This window comes from Trachymyrmex cornetzi, unplaced genomic scaffold (assembly GCF_001594075.2).
Source record: "Trachymyrmex cornetzi isolate Tcor2-1 unplaced genomic scaffold, Tcor1.1 scaffold67, whole genome shotgun sequence".
NCBI lineage: Eukaryota > Metazoa > Arthropoda > Insecta > Hymenoptera > Formicidae > Trachymyrmex > Trachymyrmex cornetzi.
The window spans coordinates 551,456-568,579 of NW_017299992.1; the positions used below are offsets into that span (position 1 = coordinate 551,456).

Below are 17,124 nucleotides of genomic sequence, written 5' to 3' on the forward strand. Positions count from 1 at the left end.
GGCGATCCATTCATCCACCCATTTTTGGACTTCGTTGTAACTGGAGAAGTGTGTGTCCGTAAGTGCGTGTTGCATCGATCGGCAGAGATGGTAATCCGACGATGCCAAGAATCTGGAGAGTACGCTGAGTGCGGCAGAACTTCCCATTCAAGCCCTCGAAGTGCATGCTTCACGCTTTTCGCGACATGCAGTCGAGCGTTATCATGCAACAAAATGACTTTGTGTCGATTGTTGGCTACGGATGATCTTTTTTGTAAGTAATAATCAAATTGTTATTTAATAAATTTTAGAAAAATATAAATTTATAAAATAAAATATTAATATAAAAATTTATTAAATAAAATTTAGAAAAATATACATAAAATAAATGTTTACCTTTATCTGCTAAGCTAAAAAATTAAGTTACATTGTATATTAATGCATTACGTCAAAATATTTTAAATAAAATATAATTATCATAATTATCTGTGTGTCTATATCTGAATAAACAAAATTTAAGATTAGTTTGTTTCGTTAAATTATTTCTTAAATAAATTCTCTAACAGAAAAGACAATATAAAATTGTTTATTATTTAATAATAAATTAACAAATCGAACATTTGAATAAACCGCTATTACTAGTTACTATGGCTTTAAAATATAACTACATAGGCTACGTCGCGTTCGGGGAGACGCTATTAGCGCTATTTCTGTCATTCTATCCTTGTTTTACGTCTAATGAACAACAAAGATCGAATAACAGAAGTAGCGCTAATAGCGTCTCCCCGAATGCACCATAAGCATAGTCTTTTACAGTAGAGGTCAGTAAAGACAACGTATATGTATGGAACGCACGTATAAATTTACCTACAAATGAAATATTAGATATTATGTACTAAAAAGTATTTGTTAATATTAAATGTTATTTTATAATCAATATATTAGAGAAATCAAAATAATGCTAATAAATATATAATAATTACATTTTTTCTCAATCAAATGGTAATGCAAAACATAACCGATTGTTGATAACTAAGTTAAATTTAATTGCGACTGTATATCCATAAAACTTAGGAATGCAAAATATGAATCCAATATATTTTTGTTGATTAGAATAATAACAAAATATTATTTGACAGAGATGACAAAAAATTTTTATGATTTAGAAATATCATTTTTAAACGTAAAATTTATTTACTGTTTGTTTATAATTAAAATTATTATTAGTATATAAAATTATATATTATATTTTTAGTATATAAAAATATAATGAGAACAAGTTAAATAACATTTTGTAAAAATTATTATTTCCCATGTAGAAAATGTTTCTATATTAGAAAATTCAACAGCAAATTAATCAAAAAACTCTAAATATTCAATTAGCATCAATAATGTGACAAAAATTTTATTTGTAATTAAGGTGTTTAATTACAAAAATAACCTAATTTTTTTTTCAAATTGCCATTTTTCAATATCACTTCATCGACAGTAATTGGTATAATTAAATTGTATACGTGAATTTGAGATGAATTCAAAGAATACCGCGGCGAGTCGATTGTGCAACTACCAGCCAGTCGATTGTGCCATTACCATCTGTATTAACTCGTCACGTAAACTACCTAGATTGAATCTGTTCGATAATGCTGCCAACACAAAAGCGTGAAGCACAGCAGCAAATGCTGGCAAATACCTTTTCAACTTCACATGGAAACATCGAGCTTTTGTTTACGATTGATAATTTGACAGCCGTTGTGAAATTTAGCAGTCTTCTGAGATATGGAAAATAACTCGCTTAAGGAGCAACCCGTAGAAAACACAGGTTTCTTAACGTAATTTATTATTGAGAAATCAAGCCGGGTAATTTATTATCCTAATCTTTATTACAGATGTCAACCAGGACGAGTTGATACTTCAACAACAGAGACGTATCGAAAAGGAGGTTAATATGCCCTTTGTGTTATGTTTAAAATGTATCTTCGAAGACGTATTAGTTCTATTTAATTCATGTGATTGGAAATAAAATTTATTATATATTCAAATTAGCCTTATAGAAGTTTTTTTTTATTTGTGAGAGTCTCAATGTGAAATAAAGATTATTTATTTTATTAGTTACAATTTATTACTTGATAAAACACACACAATAGCTATAGTCAAGCAATTATATTTTATTGTTTTTAATATTTTAGTATCACTTCGTAAATACTAATTTGACGAATTAAAGAATGTTTTCTTTTAAATGAATACTAAAACTTCCACAAGATTTTTATTTTTTAATATTTATCTTCTACATTTCAGATTTCGGAATCTATAGCATTAGTTGGTGAAAAGGAACCACTGAAAAGCTTAGAACAAGAATATGCAGAAGACGATGTATATCTTTCAAAGGCAAAAGCCTTGGCTCAAAAATATTCTTACATTAGGAGAACTAGACCAGATGGCAATTGTTTCTTTAGAGCATTTAGTTATGCTTATTTGGAGAAATTAATTGGGAACAAAGATGAGTACGATAAGTTTCGTGATCTAGCTTTAAAAAGCAAGGATAGCCTTGTAGCTCTAGGTTTTCCCCAATTTACAGTTGAAGACTTTCATGATACGGTGAGACTCTACTCTTAGTTTTAAATTATTTTATTTACATGTGTTTTGGCTTATAAACATGACATAAATTATGAGAATGTTATATTTTTTGAAAATATATATATTATTATATAACATACAAGATTTTTATAGTCTGCATAGTATATATAAATGTATGTATATATGATGTTTGTATTAGCTAGTATGACAGCACAATATAGAATTTATTGTGAGGAACATGAGTTGTTTTCATGAATTTTTGTTACAGTTTATGGAAGTTATTGACAAAGTAGGTGGTGACACAGAGTCCAGTCATATGGAATTACATAAATTGTTCAATGAACAAGGTTATTCCGATTATGTTGTTGTGTATCTTAGATTAATTACATCTGGTCAGTTGCAGCGTGATGCTGATTTTTACCAACATTTTATTGAGGGAGAACGTACTATTTCAGAATTTTGCCATCAGGTTCGTATCTGATGTTAACATTTCGTTAACCTTTTTATATAGATATTTATTCTAGTACATTTTTTTATATTTATACCATGACCATTACTTCTATTTCTTAGTGTTGAATTTTTTGTATTTATTCTAATGTATTTATTATTCTTTTTTTGCTAGGAGGTCGAACCAATGTATAAGGAATCTGACCATATTCACATTATAGCAATGAGTAGTGCCCTAGGAACTGGTGTTAGAGTTCGTTACATGGACAGAGGTGCAGGAACTGAAGTGACTGCCCACGACTTCCCTGAAGGTGCTATACCAGCTGTGCACTTATTATATCGTCCTGGTCATTATGATATTCTTTATCCTTGATGAATCTGACGTTACGTCGATTTTTTTAATATGGTATAAAATAATTTCTAAAATGGCCAGATCTAAACTTTAAACTTTATTTTCAAAAATGTTTTAATTATAACGCAATGTATTATCTTCAATTTAAAAACAAGAAGCAGATTTTGTGTACACATTTTAGAAACCCTTAAGTACGTTTATGTATGAGTTTGTCGATATGTCATAATGTTTATAAGAATTATTTTTAATTTTAAGGCTAATTGTCTGGAATAAATATCAAAGAAACTGATATATTGTGTTATTTAATTCCTACTTCTCTCCTTTCTTGTTTCCTTTTATTTAAGTATTTACATAATTATTTCCCTATTTAAATATTTATGTAAATAATGTACAAATTCAAGCATCTAAAAAAAAACAAATACATATTGAAGTAACCTTAAAGAGAGAAAATATTATTTTAACTATATTTCTTCTCCATACAATAAGTCATATTTTTATTTATACATATAAATTAATATTTTGAATAATAAATGCAACGCATATTCTTTCTTAATCTACAAATCACAGAAATTAAACATTTTCTAGTCTTCTCATATACTTGATAAAGATTCATAACAAAAAGAAAAATAAGAGAAAAATGTTACATAAATAATTTTCAAATTATAATATATCACAAATTTAGAAAGACGCATGTTCTTAAAATTAATAATCAATCCTGCAATATAACATTTGTATAAATATTGTTTATATAAATACATATATCCTGCAGATATTCATTGCGTAGAACTCTTATGTACAACATAAAATATATATATGTATATCAATCCTACATTATCGTTGCATAGATCGTACTTGCTCAGTGACTTCTTCTAATATTGCCGAACTTTTATCAATCGCATCCATTTGATATTCCAAATGAGTAGCAATGAGTGCAAGTTTCTTCAAATTGGATTCTATCATTTCCAATCCATGCTCCTGTTGTGCAAAATTCCTTGCTGCATGCGTTAAAATCTATTAGGACAACAGGATATATTTAGTGACAGAATCATAACAATATCAATCAATTTTCCTAAAAGCTAATTAGAAAAATAAGATATTACTTCGTTGCTTCTGGAACCTCGTTGTATCTGCCTGGCAAGTGAAGCAATATTATTGACATTAACTTGCACTCTGTCTGCCAATCTCATCTTCGACTCAATGAACAAGCTACGTGCGCTTGTACTGGATGCTGAAGCCATATTGTATTGTTTTTCATTAATTGTTGGGTAAGCCTTGCTCTTAATATTATCCAGGATAGACCGCGGCGTTTTGTTTATTGGTATTTTTATGAGAGAGATTATTTCATTATCTGAAAACATTACGTTACAATTAAAAGCAATGTTACTTGTAATTTGCATCTTATCTAATATTACCTTAAAGATATCTTTTTTTATATATGTACACTTTTACGCATTTGACGTTTTGATGTGATGCATCTAAAAGAATGGATCGATCTTTACACACCACACAGCGTTATAAATGATTACAAATGCCTTGCAACGAATTTGACATGCAACTGTTACTGACTGTTGCTGACTGTTCTTTGCAATTGCACGTTTTTAAATATTAAAAAGATAAAGGAAAAGGAAAAAAAGGTTGGTTATAAAAGGCTGATTTTTATTCTTGCACTCTCCAAACTAAAGATGAGTCGTTCACGAACGTTCCATTCACTTTGAACGGATCCTTTTACTGACCGAAAGATTCGAAACGCCACGGAAGAAATGAACGAAACTAGAGACGTAGGATTTGTTCGCGTCGCATGCTCCAATAGTCCAATATGTTCCAATTAGAGTCCTAGGCCGGTATTCATAGTCGGTTCTTAGGGCCTGCGCACAATAGAGGAACAAGAATTAGATATTAAGATTTCAACCTATCAGAAACCGTGTATTCCGATGTAATCAGTTTCTGATAGGTTAAAATCTTAATATCTAATTCCTGTTCCTCTATTGTGCTCAGGCCCTAAGACCGTCTTAAGTAATGTCTTAATGCCCATTTCCACCAATGTAGATTAACTTTAATCTTGGTTCTACTTACTCTTCGTCTTTTTCTAATCTTTAGAACTAGAAAAAGACAAAGAGTAAGTTGAACCGAGATTAAAGTTAATCTGCGTTGGTAGAAACGGGCCTAAGTCGCTAATGCGGCCTTCTGATTGGTTCATGACATCTTAAGACTGTACTTAAGACGGTCTTAAATATAAGATTCAACTATGAATACCGGCCCTAGATTTATCAGAGAGGCGCAACCAGCTTAAGTCAGTATGACAAAGGTGCTAAGGAGAGTACTAAACATGGCCGACATGCTATGAAACTGCCTTTAAATTATGTCAAACAAGATAAGACGTGTAGGATAATGTGAGATAGAATGTATAGGATAAAATAAAATAGAAATATGTCACTAGTACTATAAATGGCTGCCAAGTCACGCAATTGGTTAGATTGCAACAGCGAATCAGAATGCATAACACCGGTTGCGCCTCTCTGATAAATCTAGGACTCTACATACGACTTAAAAATTGAAGCATTGGATTGGCTCAAGCAACAAACTTGCGACTTCTACGATACGACCAATGTAGAATGGCCTTTACTAAAGAACACTAAACTTAAGGCTGGAGTCCCATGAGATGTATTTACCGCGTATCGCGTAACCGCGTAACCAATCAGAAGCGATCCGCTGTTGTGGTTTCGCGTTTTACTGATTATTGATTGGTTACGCGGTTACGCGATACGCGGTAAATACACCTCATGGGACTCCAGCCTAATTCCTTATTCCTTTTATTGTGGCTGCATCTGAAAGCTTCTGATATCACATCAAATCAAAATGGCGGCTGATCAAAATTGCCACGATTTTCTATGCATAACAGCGGTGATGCCCATTCCAATGTATATATAGTTCAATGGCTGCGTTCAGCAGTTTTGCAACCCTTTTATGATTCGTCACGCTGATTGGATCATACTTTTAGGGTAAATTTTCAAGAGCTGCTCAAACCGGCTGTTTCAGCGACAAAAAGGATCACGTGATCAAAATGGGCGTTTGATATTCGTCAATTTTGACCACATGATTCTTTTTGTCGCTGAAACAGCCGGTTTGAGCAGCTCGTGAAAATTTACCCTTATATTTAAAGGAATAGTCCTATCACAGCGAAGAATCACAAAACGGTTGCAAAACTGCTGAGTCTGCTGAACGTAGCCAATGATTGATACCCAGGATGCGAATCCTTCTCGATTGTTGCGTTCAGCAGAAAAGCAGCTTTGCAACTGTTATGAAATTCTTCAATATGATTGGTCTTGCCCTTAGTTCCTTATTGGATCTAAATGTATAAATCAATCATATTCAAGAATTTTACACAGTAGCAAAGCTGCTTTTTCTGCTGAACGTTACTTTATGGTGACTAGTTTATGGTGGAATTGGCGTTTCATTACTTATTTTAACCTAGAATTCACCACGTGAGATAAATCATTTTAAAAGTTATTTATATTACATATTATTAAAAGCGTATTTATTGCATTTTTTTTTAAGAGTACAAGATATATTTTATTGTCTACGAAGTATATATGAAAGAGGTAATATCACCAATACGTCTATTATTTAACAAGCAATTACGAACGAGAAAAGGATATTTAATTTTTAAGAGGTCGTACTTACCTAGTATTGAAATCTATATAAAGACTGTTAAACATTCGCTTATGTTTATGAAAATCTATGAAATGACCTGAGTATCCTGTAAAAATTATATCTGATTGCTCAAGAACTGGGTTACTTTGTCCTTGATGTTATGATTTGGTATAAAACAATTTAATAGATTCAAATAGGGTCTGAATGTTTTGCCTGTTTTTGTAATATTAATCTTTTTGAACCTTATTGAATAATACAAAACTTTATATATGTACATGAATATTAATTGATCTTCGAAAATGAGTTTGTAAAACATATTGCCGTATATAGTAGAGTTAAACAAAGTTGATATTTATATCTACAATAATAATATAATCTTTGACGTTATTAATAAAACTGGATTATGTTTTAGTAGATAGCATTACTTGTAATATCAGAATGGGATACGAGGATAATGATGTCCACAATAAAAAAGAATCTCCTGTCAAAAATATCAAAATTAAGATGGAAACATCACAAGATAAAAATAGTGATTTGAAGAAAAAAATGAAAAATAAAGATACCCATAAAGTTAAATATAGAGATAAAGATATTAGGGAAAGGACAAGAATATCACAAAGTGAAGATAGTGATTTAATGAAAGAATCAGAGAATGAAGATGTCTATAAAGTTAAACATAGGGATAAAAATATTGAGAAGAGAAAGACAATGTCGCAAGATAAAAATAATGATTTAATGGAAAAATCAGATAATGAAGATACCCATAAAGTTAAATATAGAAATAAACACATTAGGAAGAAGATAAAAATGTCACAAAATTCAGATAGCGATTCAGTGAAAGAATTGGATAAAGATGCCCATCAAATTAAATGCAAAGATAAAGATATATGGAGTGGTATAAAAATATCACAAAATGATAGTGATTCAATGGAAGAATCAGAAAATAAACATGCCCATAAAGTTAAAGGCAAAAATAAAAATATTAGAAGTAAGATAAACATATCACAGGATAAAAATAGCGATTTGACGTATGTTTCGGAGAATGAAGATATTGGAAAAAGGACAAAAATGTCACAGGATAAAAACAACAAGAAAGACAAATACACTGATGAAGCTAGTTCTATAGATGAAGATGTAGAAGAAGAGTATTGCGTTGAAGCAACACACTTAATCCATAAAGTTAAACACAAGGGCAAAGATATCCAGAATGAGAAAAAAACCTCACAGGATGAAGGTAGCAATTCAATGGAAGTATCGGAGAATAAAGATATCCATGAAGTTAAATACAAAGGTGACAATATCCTGAGTAAGGAAAAAGTTTCATGGAATGAAGATAGCGATTCGACGGAAAAATCGGAAAATGAAAGTGCTGAAATTAAATGCAAAGATAAAGATATTGGAAGTAATGTAAAAATATCACAAGATAATAATTCGATGGAAGAATCCAAGAATAAAAATGCCTATAAAGTTAAACTTAAAAGATTTAAGAATAAAGATATCCGGAATTGGATAGAAGTGTCACAGGATAATGATAATAATTTAATGAAAAAATCAGAGAATGTGTGTGGAATAAAAATATCACAGAATAAAGATAGCGATTTAAAAAAAGAATTGAAGAGTGAAGATACAATTGAACGTAAGGATGAAGGTATAATGAAGGAATATTGTGTAAATAAGAATGTTATATAAGAATATTATATTATATATTCTTTTCTATCATAGATGAAGATATCGGAAATAGGATGAAGGCATTACAGGAAAAAAATCACGATTCGAAGAAATTTTGGGAGAGCAAATACATTCATAGGGTAAAGAATAAATCTGAAGATGAAGGTATAGAAGAATATTGCAGTGACGCAACATATCTAGCGCGGCAAATGGCATCAGCAGAGAGTCCTTGCCGAATAGAAATATTGGTAATATAATCTTGAAAAAATTTTAATTTGACAAAAGTTTTTTAAGTAAAATGTATATATATACATATATATATTTATGTAACTATTTTTTATTGCAGAAATTGCACAATTTAAACGTGCAATTGAGACACACGGTACCACCACAGCATAAGATTGAAACACGAGCTGGGTCTCATATGCCAACACGAAAGGAAATAGAAGAATTTGAAAAAATAATACCAATCAAGAAAGGCTCATATTCTTTTGAAGAAGACAACATTATTGCTAATAATTGGAAAACATTTTGCAAGGTTAGTGTGCAAGATATAGCTATCTGCTTATTATCTAATTCTTAGAAATATTTTTAGAGTAAAATTTAAAAATTTTCCATAAAAAAATATATGTATCTAATGCAGAAGTTTTTACAAAGTTGATTCTGAAACAGATACACAATTGGGATGTAAATAAAAGTAAACCGTTTTTACAATTAAGAATTGGCAATTTGACATACATACGTAATACTAGAGAAAGACGGAAATTTGTACAATTTTTATCCGATGGTTTACCAGAGAGAACTTTATATAGTGTCTACCACAGATTTAAAAATTTATATGAGAATAACCTTCAACGAAGGTAATATATAATAAAATGTATTTTTTTATATACAAATATTTATCTATATTCTTGAATATATCACATACGAATATAATATATAACGTATGATATAGAATTTTTATAAAGATATTACAAAGGTTTCTTTGTCGATGCCATTTGCCGCGATATGTTCCTTATATTATTTATTTTATTTTGCAATATATTTTTTTTCATACTTTCATCTTCATCTTCCATCCAACAAATATATTTGTTCTTTCACATTTTTTCTCATTATTAGTATGCAATATTTTTCAAGAATAGATTCCAGTGCCGTCCACATAAATGCTATCTTTTTTTAATGTAGATCAGTGTAAGAATCACAGCAATCTCATCAGAATCGAGCAAACTCACTAGGCTAATGGCAACATCAAATAATCTAGAAACTTAAGTAATTTGCTTGATTTTTACACTATAGTCCACACTCAAAAAGGATGTCATTAATGCACGGCACATGTACATGATTTTGATCTTATATGTATTTTTATATAATTGTGAAGTATAACTTTAGTGTTAAGTATAATTTATAACAATAATAATGAAATATTAAATAAAAATGAATAGGTTTAAACCTGAAGAAGATCAAATGATAATAAATCATTTAGAAAATAATCCATCTCTTGAAGTAAAACGCAAATATGCTGATTTGGCCAAAGTTCTTCGAAGAACAAGACATTCCATTTGGCGACGTTATCGAATATTAAATAAAAGACGTAAAAAGGATGAAGATGATTGAAGTATTATTTATTTGTAATAAAAGCGTTATTTTGATTACGATGAATTATTATAAGATTAAATTAATACAAATATAAGACTCTTCAAGATAAACTCAATGTAAATATAATGATGTAATGAGGAAAAGCCAATGTGAGCCACCAATAGTTGTTTGAAACTGGCTTTTCCTCATTACATCATTATATTTACATTGAATTATTATAACGTTTTTAAATATACAAAAATATAATAAGTAGAAACTGAGAGATTTCATCCTTCATTTATACCTCTATGGTTTTTAGCATATTTATAATATATAATATATATGATAACATAAAATAAGATTGTAAATACGCTAATGGAAATCTCCTATTAATTCTATTAATATGTGCTAGGATGAAATTAAAAAATGTATTTTTATATAAATATATGTAAGATATTATAAGTGTATATGATAAAATATAGAAATATATATGAGTATGTATGATAAAATATTAGAATTTTTTTAAAGAGTAAGTACGACCGTACTGTAAATGCTAAGCATATAAATATAAAGAACGCCAATAATCGGTCAAGTTAGATGTTATAAATATAATACAATTCTTAATTTTTAAATTTAATTATCTCAGATGTGACTGTGCGCCGAAACATTCGGACATTAACCATAATCAATCTGAGATGTTAATAATATAAATACGAATACGATAAGGCGCCGAAATATTCGGACAATCCTATATATGAAATAATCCCCCCTAAATTATTTTATTAAAGAACTTATTGCGAAAAATATTACCTCAGCCAGGATTCGAACCTGAGACCTTTTTTAAAGGGAGAATTAAAAACAAATTTACTTCTCTCATCATAACATCTTATTTTTCTAAAAAGTTTATGACTTATTAATGAATATTTTTTGCATATAATGCTCTTTACATAAAATTATAAATATTCTGTAGAGATGTAAAAAGAAATAATAATAACGTTACACTTGGTTCGCACAACTCTTTGACTTCATCAAATCGGACAATTTTCGACAAGTGGACATCTAATAGTTTGATCATTAACTCATGTAGTGGAGCATTTTTTCATGCGTTTTTCCGAATAATTTGTACCATGTGATTAATTGTACTGATGAGGACCCAAGGGTCGAAATGTATCCATGCAAGTATTTATTTTCTTAATAAATTGCGTTTAAATTACACTCAAACGTCCTGTGTTGGCTCATATCGGCATTACTTATTGTTTCAGATAAAAGAAATAATGTTCACTAAATTTTTAATATCTATTGTATTGTACAAATTATACTAAAAATTACCTCACACATTACATGTAAAATATAGTAGAAATGAAATCCTTTAAACTTTTTTGATCTGTAGTGTGTATATTGCTCAATTCTAATTTTGTACTAAATTAAGTATGAAATACCTGTCGTCTTAACATTTATTATTAATTAATTTCATTTTTAGCTTCTTTGAATGCTTCTCTGTTTATATAATGAAAAGAATTTAGAATCATATATAACTTTTATTAATACATCTTTTTATAACAAATAAATAACTGACATGCTAAATTACGCAGGCGCTGTGGGAAATAAAACAATTCTGTAAATATATGTATTTTTGATTGATAAAAAACTGATTTAATTGTATATTAATAATCATATATTGGTGGAGAGATTTATGTCGCAACAAGATTTATAGATTGAAAAGCTAACACTTCTATTAGCAGTACAAAAAATATAATAAAACTAATGAATAATATTAATCAAGATTTTAAAACAATATAATTTACTTTCATTCAGCATTTAAGAGAATAAGATTTACAAACTTTATACCATTAAATATTTAAATGAATGATGATCAGTCTCGTCTATAACTTATTATATGTATAATATAATTAATATTATGTATATGTATATTTGTACATTCCTTAATTATTTTTGCTCCGTTTTTAAAATGATCATTATTAATTACTATTGTTTTCATCGTTCCATTTAATTAAAAATTTAAATAAATCTAAATTCTAATGCTTTAAATATGATCTAAGAAATATTTTTTAACTATAATCAACGATTAAATAAATCATATATTCTGATTATTACTTTCAAATACAGTATTTTCAGTTAAAAGATTATATATCTCAGTATCTATATATCATCTACCTAGCATATATGACGTTAAGATTTTCATTTTTAATGAAGTTAAAAAATATGATCGCAGAATTCTTTGCACGATAACGTTTATACGCATTATGGTGTCATAATTTTGTATTTTATATAATCTAAGTAATTTTTGTAAATGTGTACATACACAGCATGAATATGATTATCATTCATTTAATTATGACTTATTTTGGTGATATATACCAATTAAGTTTATTAAATGAGTAGATTGTATCAACGTCTTTCATTCGGTTATCATTTATACACGATAGTCAGCCCAGAAATTGTATACCTGATATTACATTTCTAGCGCTATTATTTCTGCACATAAATTACCAAAATGTTAAAGATGTACTCTAAAAACACAAAAATAATTATCACGTTTACGAGTCTGCAGATACTATTGCGCTTCTATATTCTTTTTATTAACATTGTGAATAAATCGATTTCGAATTCTCTCTTATCTTCACTCATTTACTGATTTAATTCTCAAATCAATTTTGATAAATAATCAGATAAATAATTCTACTGATGAAAAAAATAATAAAACTCAGATATACGAAAAAAATCATTCCCTTCTAAAATAGCATAATGCAAACAACTATCATGTAATATATGGTATAATAAGATCTGGATTCTATGAAACATACAAAAATATATATATATATATATATATGTATATATACAATGTCGAAACATGTAAAGTCCACAAATATTCATACCTATGATATCAAATAATAAAAAAATAGTTCGTACAATTTTAATAATAGTACTTATTCCACTTTAAAAACTTTTACCCTCGTATAAATATGAGTACGTTTTATTTTATTACACCACAGATATTTATCTACGTGTTTTTAAAAGTAAAGAATTAGAGTCTTCGAGCGCGCACGCGCGCCGAGTATATTCAAGGAACATTTTTCATTATGAAAAATGAATTGTATGTACATTTATAGACGACGTGCAGTTTATGTTACATGCATTTTGTATATACGATTTACAGCTGCATACACAACTTATACACAACACTCATTGCAAATAACGCTTGTAATCTGTGATACCACTTCGTTCTTAGAACATTTGACCTATCATAGCGACTGGTCGCACTGCTTGCCCGTTATTGACGTTATTCATATTTACGTGGATATGAGTGATTGTATGCGGTATGTGATGATGATTGTGATCATCAACAATCATTTCGCCGTATTGGGCGCGACAACGTTTCTGGTGTGCAAAGAGGCTGCCGCTGTGGCTGTACGCGGCGCCGCAAGTCTTGCATACATACGGTTTCTCACCAGAATGAGTGTACGTGTGCTCTTTTAACGTGCTGAGCCTTTTGAAAGCCTTACCGCAAGTTTTACATAGGTAATTTGCCTCACCAGTATGCCGGGTTAAATGCCTGCGAAAAGCCGAGCTCACAGCGAATGCGGCGCTACATACGTGACATACAAACGGCTTGTCGCCCGTGTGAATACGAATATGATTTGCAAGGCTCGTCGTGGTTGTGAAGCCGCTGTTACATGTCTTGCACACATGTGGTTTAATGCCGGTGTGAGTTCGCATGTGGTAGGTGAGGGATGAATTGCTTGGGTACACCTTACTACAGATGTGACACAGGTACTCGCGCGGTACCTTCTCTTTCGGCTTATGCGTTTTCTGATGGAGAACGAGACGAGCCTGACTTGCACAGACTTTCCTACAAATCTCGCAAGTAACCGGCTCGGCCTTAGGCTTGTGCATCGATACATGGCGTCGCAGACCTTTCTTGGTGGCCATGACCTTGTCGCAATGTTGGCATTTGTATTCACCGGTTCCTTCCTCATCGCTCTCCTCTTTCTTCACGTTTTCGCCCTCCGGTGGAGGATCCATCGTGTTGTTGCTTGGCATATCATCGTCATCCGAATCGTACAGCTTATTATCATCCATCAAATTATCCAACAGCCCATGCCCGTGCTTCTCTGCGTGTTTCTTTAACGTATCCGGCCTGAAGAACCATTTCTTACATACGGTACAAGAGTACTTCTTGTCGCCATGCACCAGGGCATGTCTTCTTAGATTCTTCAAGGATGAGCAATACTGGTTGCAAATCTCGCACTTATACAACTCTGGCGCGTTCTCAAATTCGTCCGCTTCATTCGCAGGCCCAGTCTCGTCGTCGGTATCATCTTCGCTCTTGAATTCTTTCTTCGGTTCCTTATTATCCTTTCGCTCGCTTGTATTGATCTGCTTAATCATATCGTTTACTTTCTCTGTATGCGACTTCAAGTGCCTTACGAGACTCTGAGACTTTGAGAAGGACGCATGACAAAGCTGACACGCATGCGGTTTCGATGCATGAATCTTCTGATGAGTCTCCATGTTTTCCTGCTTGTAAAACATTTTTAAGCAGATATCACATTTATATTTCTTTTCGTGGACCAAAGCATGCTTCTTCAGACCCTTCTGTGTTGCATATTGTTTGAAACAGACCTTACACTTAAACTTGGACTCCACTGAATCTTGGCTATCACTACTTGGCTCGTAATAATTATCAATGACCTCGTCGTCGCTGTACGTTTTAGTGGATTTTGTTTTTCTCGCAGATGTACGTTTTTGCGGGACGTTTTCCTCTTCTTCTATATTATCATTGGATAAACTTTCAGTCACGAATTGCTCCTCCTGGACTGTATTATTCTTTTCCACATACTGATCGGCTTCCTTAATTTCGTCATCCTTGTTTTGTAAATTGATAATGTTAGTATCTTGTGCATCTTCCTGTACTATTGTCATTTGATGAACCTCACTATCTGATATGCAAGAATCCTTCACCTCTTCTTTACTTCCTTCAAATCCGATAGAACAGATGAATATCTTTTCATCTGGTATTTGAATTTGATTGGTATTCAAATTGACTCTGGGAAATGAATCGGTGGTTTGAATGTACTCTTGCGCACTCGTAACTACTTGCATGTCTTCCTTAAAATAATCCTCTTGAAAGTGGTCTGACTTTTTTGACAGTACAAATCTGGTTTGTAGATCTGTCTGTGTATAAGAATCCTGCAAATCCTGAAAAATCACATAAACTATCATGTATTTTCGTACATAGGCAAATATAATTTGAAAAGACTTTGATGTTTTTACCATGGTAGACTTAATAGATTTGATAGGCTTATTGTAGTACATGCGTAGTCTTGCATCAGAATATTGACACTGTTGTCTGAACTCATGGGCGACGCTGGCCTTGTAAATGCAGTCGTTACATATCAGGGAAGGTAATCCATCCTGCTCGTCTATCTCAATGGAGCCACAAATTTGTATTTTTTGAGAAAGACCCATGAGATTGTTTACTTCTTGTGTAGAGGAGAAGATTGATGACAAATTGGTACCCTCTTGAAGACAGATCCTGCATACTCTGTCCATATTAACTGGTAAAGTAAAATAATCCGAAGTCATTGTTCCGTCGAGAATAAAACGTTCACCTGCGATAAGTTATCTGTAAGATAAAAAGAAAATGTATAACAAAAAAATAAACAAGGCATTCTTCTTTGTAGAATGTAACTTTAATCAAACATATGATTATCAGATATAATTCTAAATATTAAGTTCTGACGATCCCGTACATGTATAAAAGACAAAAACAGAAGTTTCGTCGTTTAATAACAATAACGCAAACAAAGTACAGACGGCATCGTTGCAATATGTTGCATTAACATCGCGTAGTACGTTGACGAACGCTTTCGCATGGCATGGTGAGCAATCTACGAGGCAATTTAATATATCTCATAACGAGAGTCCAGCGGGATCGGATCTCGTAGCCGGGCGCAGCCATGCGAAACAAGATACCGACGTGTGACGCCGCGAGAGACATTCCATTCCCTACGTCGCGCGAATTCCGTGCGCGTACCGGGAGAGAGATAAGGAATTAAATATACAAATACCGGAGCGGTTCTCAACTTCTCGATGCGGGGCGCGTTCATGCGTCGTGCCACCCCCGACCCGATGCTGCTACTATGACAGTGACGCCCAGTGGACGCGGTGCACTGCTCTCAATCTCTTTCGAGTCTCTTGCAGTCTCTTGCTGCTGAACGGCGCGTTTGACTTTTTCTTTTCAGGACTGTTCAGAGTGCTGCGCGCTCGCGACGGCTTCGCATTGAATGGAGGCGCGATGCGCGTCGCTCCATAATCGATCCGTCGATTCGTGGGGACTTCAAACACTCCAAATTCCGTCCACGACTCTGCTCGGCCTTTGTCTCTCGGCTCGCTCCGATCGGCGATCGACGGGGCTGCGAAAGTTGAGAGCAATCTGAGATGAACACCCGAAGGTCCCCAAGTGTGGGTGGGTCAATACAAAGAAGAGCCGAGATCGTGAGAGCGCACGTATGTATGTACATACGTGTGAGTGCAAAAATCGGTGATCGGAGACTTCGATTAATTGGTCAGCGGCTCGCCATCTCTTTCTAAACCATCTCTGTAATACAGCGGAGACGAAACGTATTACATACATATGTTTGCCGCCTATATAATAAAGTTAGCATGCAATACGCGCTTATATCTATATAAGAACTGATAAGAACAGTCACTGTCCAGTGTTCTATGAAATAAATGGCTTCGAAAGAAACACAGAACTCATGCGCATGCGTCATATGAGGGGCACGACAGTCGTATCTGATTGGTTGAATTTATATATCTCGTAAAAAAATTGTCCTTCATTTTCACATAATTTT

At 32.1% G+C, this 17,124-nt stretch overlaps 4 protein-coding genes across 8 annotated transcripts; 2 read left to right on the top strand and 2 right to left on the bottom strand.

Moving 5' to 3' along the window:
• Positions 1-1,614: 1,614 nt before the first annotated feature.
• On the top strand, positions 1,615-3,524 carry LOC108767276 (ubiquitin thioesterase otubain-like). Its single transcript, XM_018517030.1, has 5 exons — positions 1,615-1,798; positions 1,866-1,918; positions 2,275-2,574; positions 2,822-3,022; positions 3,176-3,524. The coding sequence occupies exons 1-5, from the start codon at positions 1,756-1,758 to the stop codon at positions 3,371-3,373; spliced, it is 795 nt and encodes a 264-aa protein (XP_018372532.1). The 5' UTR covers positions 1,615-1,755; the 3' UTR covers positions 3,374-3,524.
• Positions 3,525-4,122: 598 nt separating this feature from the next.
• Positions 4,123-5,063, bottom strand: BORCS7 (BLOC-1 related complex subunit 7). The gene is made up of 3 exons (XM_018517044.1): positions 4,765-5,063; positions 4,453-4,700; positions 4,123-4,363 (listed from the first exon to the last, which is right to left on the bottom strand). The coding sequence occupies exons 2-3, from the start codon at positions 4,588-4,590 to the stop codon at positions 4,184-4,186; spliced, it is 318 nt and encodes a 105-aa protein (XP_018372546.1). The 5' UTR covers positions 4,591-4,700; positions 4,765-5,063; the 3' UTR covers positions 4,123-4,183.
• A 1,857-nt stretch (positions 5,064-6,920) lies between these two features.
• On the top strand, positions 6,921-10,285 carry LOC108767241 (GRIP and coiled-coil domain-containing protein PFC0235w). The gene is made up of 6 exons (XM_018516985.1): positions 6,921-6,951; positions 7,419-8,639; positions 8,726-8,919; positions 9,018-9,209; positions 9,344-9,531; positions 10,114-10,285. Exons 2-6 carry the CDS (start codon positions 7,442-7,444, stop codon positions 10,283-10,285), a joined length of 1,944 nt encoding a protein of 647 aa, XP_018372487.1. The 5' UTR covers positions 6,921-6,951; positions 7,419-7,441.
• A 2,938-nt stretch (positions 10,286-13,223) lies between these two features.
• On the bottom strand, positions 13,224-16,979 carry LOC108767354 (zinc finger protein 260). Of its 5 annotated transcripts, XM_018517198.1 has the most exons (4): positions 16,794-16,979; positions 16,021-16,683; positions 15,542-15,893; positions 13,224-15,466 (listed from the first exon to the last, which is right to left on the bottom strand). In XM_018517198.1, the coding sequence occupies exons 3-4, from the start codon at positions 15,851-15,853 to the stop codon at positions 13,493-13,495; spliced, it is 2,286 nt and encodes a 761-aa protein (XP_018372700.1). In that variant the 5' UTR covers positions 15,854-15,893; positions 16,021-16,683; positions 16,794-16,979; the 3' UTR covers positions 13,224-13,492. The 5 variants fall into 5 exon arrangements, with proteins under 5 accessions (XP_018372700.1, XP_018372699.1, XP_018372697.1 ...); XM_018517197.1 differs by having other exon boundaries at positions 15,542-15,879; positions 16,339-16,979; XM_018517195.1 differs by having other exon boundaries at positions 16,339-16,979.
• Between the last annotated feature and the right edge of the window lie 145 nt (positions 16,980-17,124).